The 11,975-nt window shown below is 54.5% G+C and overlaps 1 protein-coding gene across 7 annotated transcripts in view; it reads right to left on the bottom strand.

The window, feature by feature from the left end:
• Positions 1-3,216: 3,216 nt before the first annotated feature.
• Positions 3,217-11,975, bottom strand: part of AMBRA1 (autophagy and beclin 1 regulator 1) — a 190,117-nt gene continuing 181,358 nt past the window's right edge. For all 7 annotated transcript variants that reach the window (XM_076001973.1, XM_076001974.1, XM_076001971.1 and 4 more), the window contains 2 exons: positions 11,010-11,203; positions 3,217-4,788 (listed from right to left, as the gene is read on the bottom strand). In XM_076001973.1, coding sequence (XP_075858088.1) covers positions 4,292-4,788; positions 11,010-11,203 — 691 coding nt within the window. In that variant the 3' untranslated portion in view covers positions 3,217-4,291. The remainder of the gene's footprint in view (positions 4,789-11,009; positions 11,204-11,975) is intronic.

Below are 11,975 nucleotides of genomic sequence, written 5' to 3'. Positions count from 1 at the left end.
GACCCCGAGGTGTGTCCGCGCCTGTCTGGGACCTCACGCCCCTTGCATGGCCCCGCTCGCGGTTTGACCGCGGAGGCGCGCGTGCTCGGCCCAGCAGGAGGTTACGGGAGGGTGAGGTGGGCTCTGCCACCGCAGTCCGGTCCGTCGGGGCAGAGAGCTGGGAGTTTCCAGCCTTGGGGCTGCGTGTTGGACACCCGGCAGCCCAGAGGAGGGGCGCCGTCGGGGCCTGGGAAAGCGCAGGAGAGGAGCCTGGCGGGGGTCGGCCAGGGAGAGAAGAGCCCGCCCATCGCAGACAATACGCCCCACCCGCTCGGCTCCCCGCTCCCGCGCTCCGGCCGGGGAAGGGGTGCGCACCGGGTCTCCCAGGCCCACGATGGGACGCGCCGCCCATCCAGCCGCGGTCTGGAGACTGAGTCCCCCGCTGCCTGTGAGGGAAAACCAGGTGCCCAAGGTCATCTGGGGCGGAGCCCGGGATAAGAGAGAGCGAGCTACCAGTCCCAGAGGTCTCTGAGAACCGCACAGGCTGGAGCCTCGGGAAGCCGGGCCTTGTCTGCGCAAAGCGCAAAGTGGGGCGGCTTCAGCACCTCGGAGAGCTCCGCCTCGGCTTTGGCGGAGTAGCCTCGGCTCAGCCTGACCCGGCTCCCGCGCTGTCTCAGTCCGAGACAGCCCTTCCTGGGGGCGGCCAGGGTCGGACGCGCCGCTCCGCACCCGGGCCCCGAGGCCTGTCACCCCACACTCTCTCAGCGCGAACACCCGATTAACCTTACGACGCTGGTTCCTTTTCTTGGGAAAACAACTCAGATCCCCTCCCCTCTCCACCCTCCCCCACAGGCCAGCGTGGGGCAGGAAGGGGGTGGGGTGGGCGTGTAGGGGGAGGTGGGGCGGGGGCAACGCGGAGAATAGGCAGGAGCCTGCTGGTTGAGAAGGGGAAGGGACCCAAGCAAGAGCCAGTGCTGCGGAGCTCTCCATGTGGGGTTCTCCATGCCGAAGGTGGAAGGTGGCGGCAGAGGTCGGGTCCCCAATGCTCCCAGCGCCAGGGATGGGGCTCATCAGAGTTGGGAACTTCAGGGCTGGAGCTGACTGGCTGGGCTAGAGTGAGAAGCCATCTTCCTTTACATGAGTAATCTGGTCTCCCATGAGCCAAAAGAACTACTGTTGTTCTTGCCCCACTTCACAGATGAGGAAAGTTGGTTCAGTCTTGTGCTTGTTGCACTTTGCCATATCCCTCTAGGGTCCAGAAGGGTCGTGGTCCTAGGAGAGACCAAGAGTGTGTGCCTATGTGTGTATGGGGGGGACAGATCCTTAAAATAGTCAGATGGGAAGACAAGCAAGGCCAAGGACCAGAGGCCACAGAAACCAGAAATGCCTCCAATCATTGACTTGAGCTCTTCTAGAAGCTGTCAGGCAAAGCCTCTTTAGTTTCTCCACAATACCTGCTATGGGGTGGGGTTTTGGCCCCCTCCCCAACCCCTCAATCCCAGAATTCACAGCGGAACCCTGGAAAGCTAAGTTGGGAACCAAGACTTGGTTTAGTTTCTCTGTTCTGCCTTTGACCCAACTAGGTCCATAGAAAAGTCACAGAACTTCTCTGAACCTATGTCCTCATCTCCAAAAGGGATTGCCAATCTGCCCTGCTGACCCTACAGCCTAGGAGTGATATGCAAGGGGCCCTGCAAAGGAGGCAGAGCCTACCACCAGGGAGGCTCTGTCACTGGGTGAGAGCTATTTAATGGCTGATGTTGACAAGGGCCTCCAGCAGGGAGGGGTTGGGTCCATCCTTGGCCAGAGACAGCAGAGCAGGGCAGGCAGGATGGAATTTGGACCACCTCATCCACAAGGCCTCCTCCTACCCTTTTTCCTAAAGCAACAGAACAAGTCAGGGTTCTATTTCTTCTACACCTTGTCTTATTTCCATAAGGAATTATAGGGGTGTGCTGAGGGGTGTGCTCTGGAATCATGTACGACCTGAGTTCAAACCTTGGCTCTACCCGTGGAGTAGTGTGGTCTGGGGGTAATAGTAGTAACCACCTTAGAGGGTTTAGAGGAGGAGGATTCAGAGAGATAACACACCCTGAGTCCTTGGCATGTGGTACACTCAACAAATAGTCCCCACTGTCAGACTTCCTCCTACTGGGGGAAGAGTACGTGGGTGGAGGACAAAGGTTGCAGTGGAGATTCCTTCTCCTTCTTAGCTTCTTCCTCTTAAAGGATGCCTCCTCTAAGCACTTCTGTGCCCTCTGAGCTTGACTGATTCGTGATGATAGGGCAAGAAGTAACTTTTAGGAAGGTGCACAGTGCAAACCCTGCATCCTAACAAGGGAAAATGAGGCCCAGAAAAGGCAAATGGCCTTGCCCAAAGTCACACAACTAGTTGATGTGTCTTTTAGTCCAGAGTCCACTGTTACATGTAATTTTCCAGAAAATTTGAGCATTCCTAACTATATCACTCTTTAAGTTTTGTATTACTTCCTTGCCCACTTATTGATCTTTCAGTTTTGTCTCTGTTGCAGCAGAACCTATAATTCTGCATGCCCCATAGCATCAGGGGCACAGCTGGCCATATAAAAAATACTCAAGTATTTGTTGCTGGCAGAAAGCCCTGGGGTTGCTCTGATTTTCCTGTATAGCTAAGAGTTGGGGCAAATGTCCTTCTATCACTTTTTAACTGGCTTGAAACTTTGAAGTAGCCAAGGCCCATGGAAAAAGCAGGCCTTTCGGCTTTAACCACTGTGTGGAAGACACAGAAAAAGAGACACTTGAGCAGCCAGCAAATGGCACCTTTGGGGGATACGTGCAGACAAGACCAACCTCCCTATACCTGGTCACCCGGACACCCGCTGTGGGTGGTTTCCCAGGACTGGAGGAGATCCAACTTTTTGGCTGTCACATCTTCACTCCAGGCTTGTGTTCCCGGGTGGGAAGCAAGTAGGATGAGTGACCTTCCATCATGCATACATGCCCACCTGTCACTGGAAGGTGACCCAATCTGCAGCGTGCCTGGGAAGCGGGAGGCGGCGGTGCACAGGGGAGTGGGTGAAGCAGGGGTGGCAACCCTCACCCGATCAGCGCTGGCTGAGGGTCAGACAGGGCTCCCCAGCTAGGACAGCACTAGAAATAGTGCCTGGGAGTACCTGGGCCCAGCTCAGTTCAATGCCCCCCATATCCCAATTACCACCCCTCCTCCATCCTCCACAGAAACAAACAGAGGAGCCTGGCGAGGGGCATGTCATCATTTTAATGATGTAGATCTTTGGTGTTTCCCTCATCAGCAGTAGACTATCCCCTCTCCTCCCACCACAATGTTTCTATGATGAGTTACAAACAGAAAGGAAATCACATTTTCATACTAAAAACAAAATGATCAGAGCCTTGATTTCTCCACTAGAAACTACACATACAGTTCAAGATTCCACATGCAACACCTTAAATCACAGACCAAGACCTCACATTCTGACCTGGAGTTTCATCCCCTCCCCAGCCTTGGGCTAGCTTTGGCCTAGGCTCAGGTAATACTGACACCCACAGGTGCTGCTGAGGGCCTTGGAGGGGAGGGAGGAGCTTGGTGGACAAGCCCTGGGGGCGGGCCAGCCTACACCCCCCACTCCTGAGTGAGGACTTGCCCACCGTCCCTTGACCCCATCCTCTATCAGGCAACCAGGCTCCTCCTTCACCTCACAGTTGTCCCCCATCAGTAAATGCAGGAAGTCCCTATCCTCAGGAATCTGGGAGCCTGGCCTGACCCCTGGCTGTGGTTTCTGTGGGGTAAGATGATGAAGAGAGGCTAAAGCTCTGGAAGGCTCAGAGTGGGAGATGGTTTCTGGGGGCCAGACCACTCCTCCTGTTTTTGGGCTCCTGGTGGCTCTGCCCACCCAACAGGTAGACAGAGAAAAGCTGTCCCACTGGCCTCTGTGCAGGATGGCTTGCCCAGATCTGGAAGACTGTTCACTCTTCTGGGGCTCTCTATGCAGGGCTGAGTCCCTTGAACTCATGTTCCTAGGAGAAAGGGGGGTTCATGGCGGAGATACCCACTTTGCTTCTCCATTCACTTTAACCCCAGCAGTGTGGCTCTCCTGGGCTCCAGATCCTGGAAGGTTCTAGTCCCCTGAGGCAAGGCTTGCCCATTCAACTGCCTCATACCCACTGACTCTGACTCTTCTCGACCCCCACCCTCTTACTCCTCCTGTTCCCTGATGCAGCCAGCAGCTCTTCCGCGTGTCCAGTTCCCAGTCAGCTGTGAGGTCCGGTTTCTGCTCAGCGGTTCGAGGGGAGGCACCAGTGCACACATTCGTCTCTACCTGTTCCGTGGCTCCCCACTGGGGCCTGCAGCTTCCCCCCTGCTGATGCCACCGCCATCAGGAAGGTGGTTGTTATTGGTCAGGTTGCAGTGCAGGGTTGGTCCCTCAGTGCTGGGAAGGGGGACAGGAATAGGGGAAGGGGAAGAAGAGGGCAGGATTGGCTGGGATGGCTCCCGCCCAGGGGTACCAGGCTGGTCCCAGGAGGCTGTCCGTGGGCTTAGGCCTCGCTCTGCCAGCTGCCCAGGTTCCGGGAGCAGTCCCCGAGAAGTGGAGGGCTGGGGTGAGGAGGTGCGGGTGGCACCCGGCTCGGTGCCCGTTTGAGAGCTGCGATGAATGCGGTGGCTGACGATGATGTTGTTGCCGAAGCCCCCCATGGAGGCCATGGTGGTGCTCTGCTCCCGCTGCACCACGGCCGTCATGCCCCCCTCTGCCATCAGCCTCTGGATCCTGCTGAGGGCGTCTTCCCCACCGGCACCGTACTCTGAGCCCTCACCTGGAAGGCACGAAGCAGGAGAAGAGAGGGAATTAGCTGCTGGCCTGAGCCTCTGAGTCAGGCATGCAACCACTAGGAAGAGCTGGGAGATTCTAGACTAAAAGAGGAATAACTGCTCCCTAGAAAAACTGTTTCCTTTTCACTTCTCTCTTTACCCACCGGTCTCCACAAGTTACTGTGCTTGCAGCTCTAGGGAGGGGGAGAGGGCTCTGGGCACGCCCTTGCGTGAGAACAGACAAGACAGGCTCAAATCTCAGCTCTGCCACTCACTAGCTGGCTTCCCTTGAACAAGTCCCTTAACATCCACCTTGCATAGTGGTGGGCAGAGGAAATGAGATCATGCACACCCCAGGCCCTCGGTCAGTGGTGGCTGTTGTGATTAACGTGGGCTCTGCAGCAATGGAGCTCTGTGTTGAGGGACTCCCGTCCCACTGCTCAGTGTTGTGGGGCAGAGGGGAGAACCAAGCCAACCTGGTGGGCAACTGTGAGCACGGCTCCTGGGCTGCCAGCAGTGAGCAATAATTTAGTCCAACTAAATTATTGATTTGTTTCCTTTGGCTACTTGCTGGCCAGTCTGGGATTTTGCAGTTTTGGGGTTATGATGTTGAGTTTTCTTTCTTTTGGGGGTGCTTATTGCCACAGGCTATTTTTACAAGACTTTCTTTTTTTCCTTTTTTTTTTTTTTGTTTTAAGACAGAGTCTTACTCTGTTGCTGAGGCTAGAGTGAGTACTGTGGCATCAGCCTAGCTCACAGCAACCTCAAACTCCTGGGCTCAAGCCATCCTACTGCCTCAGCCTCCTGAGTAGCTGGGACTACAGGCATGTGCCACCATGGCTGGCTAATTTTTTGTATATATATTTTTAGTTGGTCAATTAATTTCTTTCTATTTTTAGTAGAGACGGGGTCTCGCTCTTGCTCAGGCTGGTTTAGAACTCCTAACCTCGAGTGATTCTCCTGCCTCAACCTCCTAGAGTGCTAGGATTATAGGCGTGAGCCACTGCGCCCGGTCTACAAGACTTTCTTTGCTCCCCCAACCTCCTGCAGTCCCTTCTCTCTGCTTGCCTCTTTAGAGCTGGATTTCCAGGCCAGTGTCACAGCTTAACAGTCTCTAAGGCCTCACTGGAACTCTCTCCCTTCTTGTTAGTGCCTGACAGCCTCATGCTACTAGTTCCTTCTCCAAGTCTTCAACAGTTTTCCTCAGCACTAAGCAGTGGAGGCACCACCTGGGCTTATGCCCAGCCTTCTTTCCTTGAGGTCCCCTGGTAAACTCCGCCCCACCCCTGTCAAGGCAGCTGCCCTTACCCACCTCTTCCTGGAAGCTTGCCTCCAGTTCCCAGGGCAGAATGAAGAAAACCTGAAGGGCGTTCAGAGTACTGGGCCAACCACCCTGCCTTCTCTCAGGGAAAAAGCCTTCTAACAGTGGGACAGAGGCTCTGAAGAAAGGTCAACTTAGGGCCTGGGTGCCAGCACAGCTTCTACCCTTGGAGCCAAACGGCTGCCCAGCCAGGCCCCACGGGGCCCTCCCTGTGCTCATTGCAGCCTCCACTCTTTCTAAGAACGCCGTGCAATGGAGACCTCCCAGCCTGCTCTGGGGGATGCGGTGGGCTGGCCAGAGGCCTGCTGGCACTGGAGCTCAGTGCTGGGCTCTGTGCCTGGTGAACTCCCAGCTCTTTTCCAGTAGATGGTTTCTAGGGGCAGGACAGGCTGCCTTGGGGCCCTAAGGGAGCTGTTGCAGCCAAGCCCCCAGAGAGCCCCGAGGAGCCTTCCCGGGCCTGGAGGAGGCTTGGCCGCTATCACTCAGGTCAGAGCCCTCCTGTCCTCTCCCACAGCTTGTGTTGGACCTAGCCACTCTTCATGACAAGCGTGGCTGTGTGTCCTCACTGCTCTTCTTGCTTCCTGTCTCCTCTCTTTCCACGCAGTCTCCAGGCTGCTGCTATTACCATTCTGAAGAAGCTCTGATTAACTGAGCTCTGGCTAAGTCTATACCTGTTCAAAACCCCTGCAGCTCTGAGACCCTCAAAGTCGTCAGCAACTCCTTTGCTTAACATCTGAGTGCCCTCTGGCCAGGCCCTGACCACTTTCCTGACCCTCCTACCCTACTCCTGCTTCATGCACCAATAGCCCTTACTAAACGCAGACTCAGCCCTGCTCCCTGCTTGTGCATATAGACACGCTGCACATGCTTCTCTGCTGTGCTCTCGCCCCATCTCCTCATGTCTCACATCGACTGAGTTTCGAGAGCCAGTGCAAATGCCATCTCTTTCACCCAGGCTTCACTGAGCCCCAGCTGGAAGGATGCTCCGTCTCTGAGGCCTCCTGGTGCTCTACCTCTGATGGCTGCAACATCTCTCTTCCAGGCTGCAAGCTCCTGAAGGTCTGTCTTGGACTCAGCCTTATTCCTCTGAGACCAGCGTCTAACGCGTGTTCTTGCACTCAGCGTGTGTTTGTCAAATATATGTATGGAGGAATAAAAGGGCTCCCAGGCTGCTTATAGGGGATCCAGACTTAAGGAGACTTTGAAAACTGGTCACATGTTATCCTTTACTACAGGAGAAGTATTCATATGTCTAGTTCCTTCCTGGACGTGCTCTTTGAGGGAAGTGACATGATGGCTTCATCTCTGAATGTAATTCCCTTTGAATTCATGGTGCCTAATATAATGCCAGACAGAAAATAAGTGCTCAAAAAAGAATGAATGGAAGGTTTAAAAATGTACACACAAATGGTTTCCCCAGGGCTGGGTGTGGATAGCTTCAGCCTACAGAGCTATGAGCTGTGCTTCCCTCCTGGGAACTCTAAGCCAAGGCTAAGAGCTACTGAAGGCAGCTGGCACATTCTTCCAGGGGAAAAACACTGGGGCCTGAAAGCAATGGCAGCCGTGTGCCCCATGATCCAGGAACAGTGGTGGCTATAGGAGCTACTTCTGCTGTCTCCTTCCCTGTAGCAAAAGCATTTTTGTCTTTGAAAAATGGGAAATTGATTTAGTGTTGACAGGAGATCTTTTCCTTGGCAAGTTCTAAGGTACAATCAGGATACAGAGGTCAGGGTAGGATTAGCAACTTCCTACTATGCCCTGCAACCACACTGAATTCTGGGGGCTTCACTGCCCAGAAGAGCAGAAGAGGAAGGATAATTCGGAGTCAAAGTAGGAACTGTTCTTCCTGACCCTCCTTGTTCACATCTGCTTTTTCCTGGCCCAGAGCCCAGGCTGCTACAGCTGGTCTAACCACTGTCTTCACCAGACAAGGCAGAGCCATGGTGCTCTCCAAAGGGCACAGCACAGCCAAGCTCGGAGGCAGGGCCTCACCTCAGCTCAGTCAGTTTCACACACTTCCTGAATGCCTGCTGTAAGCCAGGCAGGCATGTACTGGTGCTGGGAGCAAACAGGCAGCCCAGGGAAGGCTTCCCTTCCTTTCTGAGCTACCCTATTGGCCAGGAGGGCAGGAAAGCTTGCTGCAGGGTCAAGTGTAAGTTCGGGAGGAGATCAAACTCTTTTGTTAAAACTAGATGTGCAAAAAATCTGGCACCTGCAAATTCCCCCTGTGAAGTCCTGGGCAGAGTTGAATGGATTTTCTAAAATTTTTATAGAGCAAGAACATGAGAAGTAGCCTGGGAACCTTTTGGTGCTAGCTGATGGGATGCGACAGGTCACAGAACAGTGATTACTACAAGTAGGGTGGTTTCTAACATTAATAAATCTGGGACACTGTAGTGGGCATGTGTGCAGGGGGATCCCCCTTCTAGCCAAGCCCGGAAGAGGAGTTAACTTCCTTGACCAGGGTTTTGCTACCCATATTCTTGCACATCTGGCTACCAGCTGTGTCAATACAGAGAGGAGGCTGTGCCTGCCTCTGAATGGGGAAGTTTGGGCCCAAAGAGAACCCTAATCCCTCCTTGATAGCAGTGCAAGGCTCCTGGCCATAGAAGAGAGAGACAGGGCTAGGAAGTGACACCCATTTATACCCCTCCTACCCACACCTCCCCTCCCCTGACTGCTTTCTGAAAGAGAGGGCTGGGGGCCGGAGCCCTAGGCAAAGTTCACAGGGCCACAGGCAGAAGCAGCGAGCTGTCCCACCCTATCTGTCCACTGCTCCTGACTAGTGCCTCGGCTCGGAAGAGCTTACCCTCCCCATCCACCACCTGCTCTACTTTCCAGGAGGGAGGTCCTGGCCCCTTGAAACTGGGAAAGAAAGCTCCCCTCCCTACCTACCCTCTGCCCTCATCCCCCAAACAGGAAGAAAAGAACTTATAATTGACTGGAGGCCAGAAATGGGCCAGAAGCTAACCGAGAAAACAACAGAGAATTCTTTGGGGGGTGAAACAGCAGAGGACACACTCCTCAAGTTGGCAGCTCCTGCTTCCAGAGCCCCTGCACTCCACCTTCAGGCTGCAGGCCTCGATCCCAGTCCAGCCCCAGCAATCTGCCCTCCCCACTCCCCCAGCTCATTTTCAGCATGCACTGGATGTCCACGAATACAAACCTGCTAGTGGTTCCCTCTGTGTAGTGAGATGTTTTTGAACTTGGTGCCCTTGCACATGCTGTCTCCTCTCCAGGAAGGCCTCCCTGCCACCCCACTTTGCATAACTTCTCCTCATCCTTGAAGACTCAGCTCAGGGCCACCTTCTCCAGAAGTCTTCCCTGAGCCCCGCTGGCTGGGCACGGCCCCCCTCCTTTGTGCCCCCAAGGTCCTGATCACACTAAAGCAATTAGCAGCTTGGGTGTCTGTCTCCCTCTCTAGGCTGTGAGCTCCTCGGAGAACGTCGGACGCTTATCTGTCTTCACGGCCCAAGTGGCTGACACTTGGTAGACGCTCAGTAAATGGCCATGAAATCAAATCAGAGGGGCTGCCTAAAACTACAGAACACCTCTCCAAATCCCTCATAGGCAGCCCTTAAGCTTCTGGGTTAATCGGGGACTCTCAGAGGCTGCCCATCTATGCGGAGAGGGTTGGCAAGCTGGTTCCACTAGAGAAGCCAGTGGTGTTTCCCTGTTGCCTGGCTCTCAGGCTTCCTGGAATAGGCGTAGTAGACTCGAGGGCAGCTCAGAGTCCACAGAAACCTGTAAAAACAGGCCTGGAGATGGTGGAAAGAATCTTCAGTTACCTCTTCCTCAAGGCTCAAAGCTGCAACTGGCTGCTCTGTCCAGCACTGCCAGCTGTTCGTGTCCCCACCAAAGGGGCTTCTATTCAAAACAGAGTCAGGGGCCTCAGATGTAGGAGGTGGGCTGGGCCATGGACCAAAAAGGGACTTAACTTTGAGAAATTTCAGTTTATGGCAGTGAGAGGGACTGTGCCCTATGGGGGACTACAGTGTGGAAAGCTGTTCTTGGGGGTAACATGGCCAAATGCGTGACTCTTTGCTTGATGTGCACCACGGCTTCTCCTCCCATGGTCTCTTTTGAGCAATGGCTCAACACAGACCTAGAAAATGTGTGTCTGTTTGGAGCTGCCTTGTTCAGTGCTAGGCCCAGCAAGGGGGCTGGAGGTAGGGGGTGAGGAGGGTGATGGAGTGAGAACAGCCTGTTTAACACAGCTGCTGACGGACTCCTAAGCGGCTCGAGCTCTACCGCTGGGAAGTGCTAATTGATTCTTAAAAGTGTGAGGCCGGCATGGAGAGCCAGGGCTGAGGCCGGCTGAGCCACACCTGAAATAGGTGAGAGGAAGGGGCTGATGGTGTGCCAGGCTGCAGCCCAAATGACAACGAACCCTTGGTGTGACAGAAGCATGGGAGGGTCTCACCTGTGCCAGTCCCAGACCTGCCATGAGGGCAGAGGGAAGCCAACCTGTGGGTTGGCCCGAGAAGCCTGAGGCCTGGGGTGCACTTCTCTCGAATGAGAGCTTGCAGCAGCGAGTCTCTCTTGTAGCCCTTTCAATCCAGGCTACTTTCTGTGTTCTCTCTTTTGAAAAACAGCCTGGGTCCTCCAAGTTTTAGAGGAGAGGGAGGGCAGGATACTTGGTGGGAGTTGAGCAAGGCTGTAAGAGCAGCTCAACTTACAGAAAAGTGATCCAGGCTCAGGGAAATGATGTTCCTGCCTGAGAAGGCTCTTAATGTCACCAGGTGGGCACTGCCCAGACACATGAGGGGGTACTCACCCTGACTGAGGAGTGACACCCATGCAGCACCATCTGTCCATGCACAGGGGGCCGTGAGCCTTAGGTTACCTGTCCCAGGGAGGGTCCACCCCTGGTCAGACCTCCCTCCGGCACCGCATGACTCTCACCTTCACCAGGACCCGAGGCTGCCGTCCCTGGCTCCTGCAGCTCCCTTTCAGTCTGTGTTTCAGCGTTCTGCAGCTGCAAGGCCAGAGTCTGGGTGCCCTGAGATGTCACTGAGGTGGTGGGGTTCCGGGGCTGCAACCCAATTGCATTCATCAGACCCATATCTCTGTCTGTCCTCCACGTGGCTCTGCTGGTTCTAGGGAGAGAAAGGCAGGCTGAAGTCAGGCAGGGCTTGGGACACCACCCCTCACAGAGATCTGTGGGCTCCATGTCAATCCTCAGGGCATAGCGTGGGTTAAGAGGAGAAGCCTGCATTCCTGTAGCTGCCTCCTGTGGTGGTTAACTTGTCTGTGTCCATTCTCCTCCAAGATCAGTCTTTGCCCTGGGACAAAGAAAGGAGGCCACAGAACCAGCCAATCTGGCAACCCAGCTGTTTTCCACCATTCCCTATGCAGGGGGTAAGAATGGAGATGGCTGATCTGAAAAGACTCTCATTTAGATTCAAGATGTCACCAGCTGATCCAAAAAGGTGGGTAGTGGAGTGAATCCTTGCCTTCCTTCTAACTGTATGATCTCAAGATTCCAGTTTAAATCTTGGAACTTCCAAGTGGACTGAGATCTCTACTTTGGAGGGAAAGGACTGGAACTCCTATGAGGCTGTTCTGGGATCCTCCTTCCAGAGCCTTCTGAAGACAGACTCTTGCAGGTAGGGAGCACAAGCTCCCCTAAAGCCCAGTATCTCCCTCTCCTTGGGCATTTCCCAGACTTGACCGTGGGTGACCCACCCACTTGGGGTGGCTGGAACTGACTGGAGAGGCAGCCCAGGACTTATTCGATATCAGACACTTAGATTTCCAGCTGCTCTGGGACTATTCCCCCAGCTGTGCCCAGCAATTCCTATGGGAAGTGGCGACTGCCTTGGGTTTATCATCAACCTAGCACTTTGTTTTTTCAAAACATCTCAGTCT

The sequence above is a fragment of the Microcebus murinus genome, chromosome 4 (genome assembly GCF_040939455.1).
Source record: "Microcebus murinus isolate Inina chromosome 4, M.murinus_Inina_mat1.0, whole genome shotgun sequence".
Classification (NCBI taxonomy): domain Eukaryota; kingdom Metazoa; phylum Chordata; class Mammalia; order Primates; family Cheirogaleidae; genus Microcebus; species Microcebus murinus.
The sequence above is the reverse complement of the archived record's forward strand: the minus strand, read 5'-3'. Positions and strand labels throughout refer to the sequence as shown.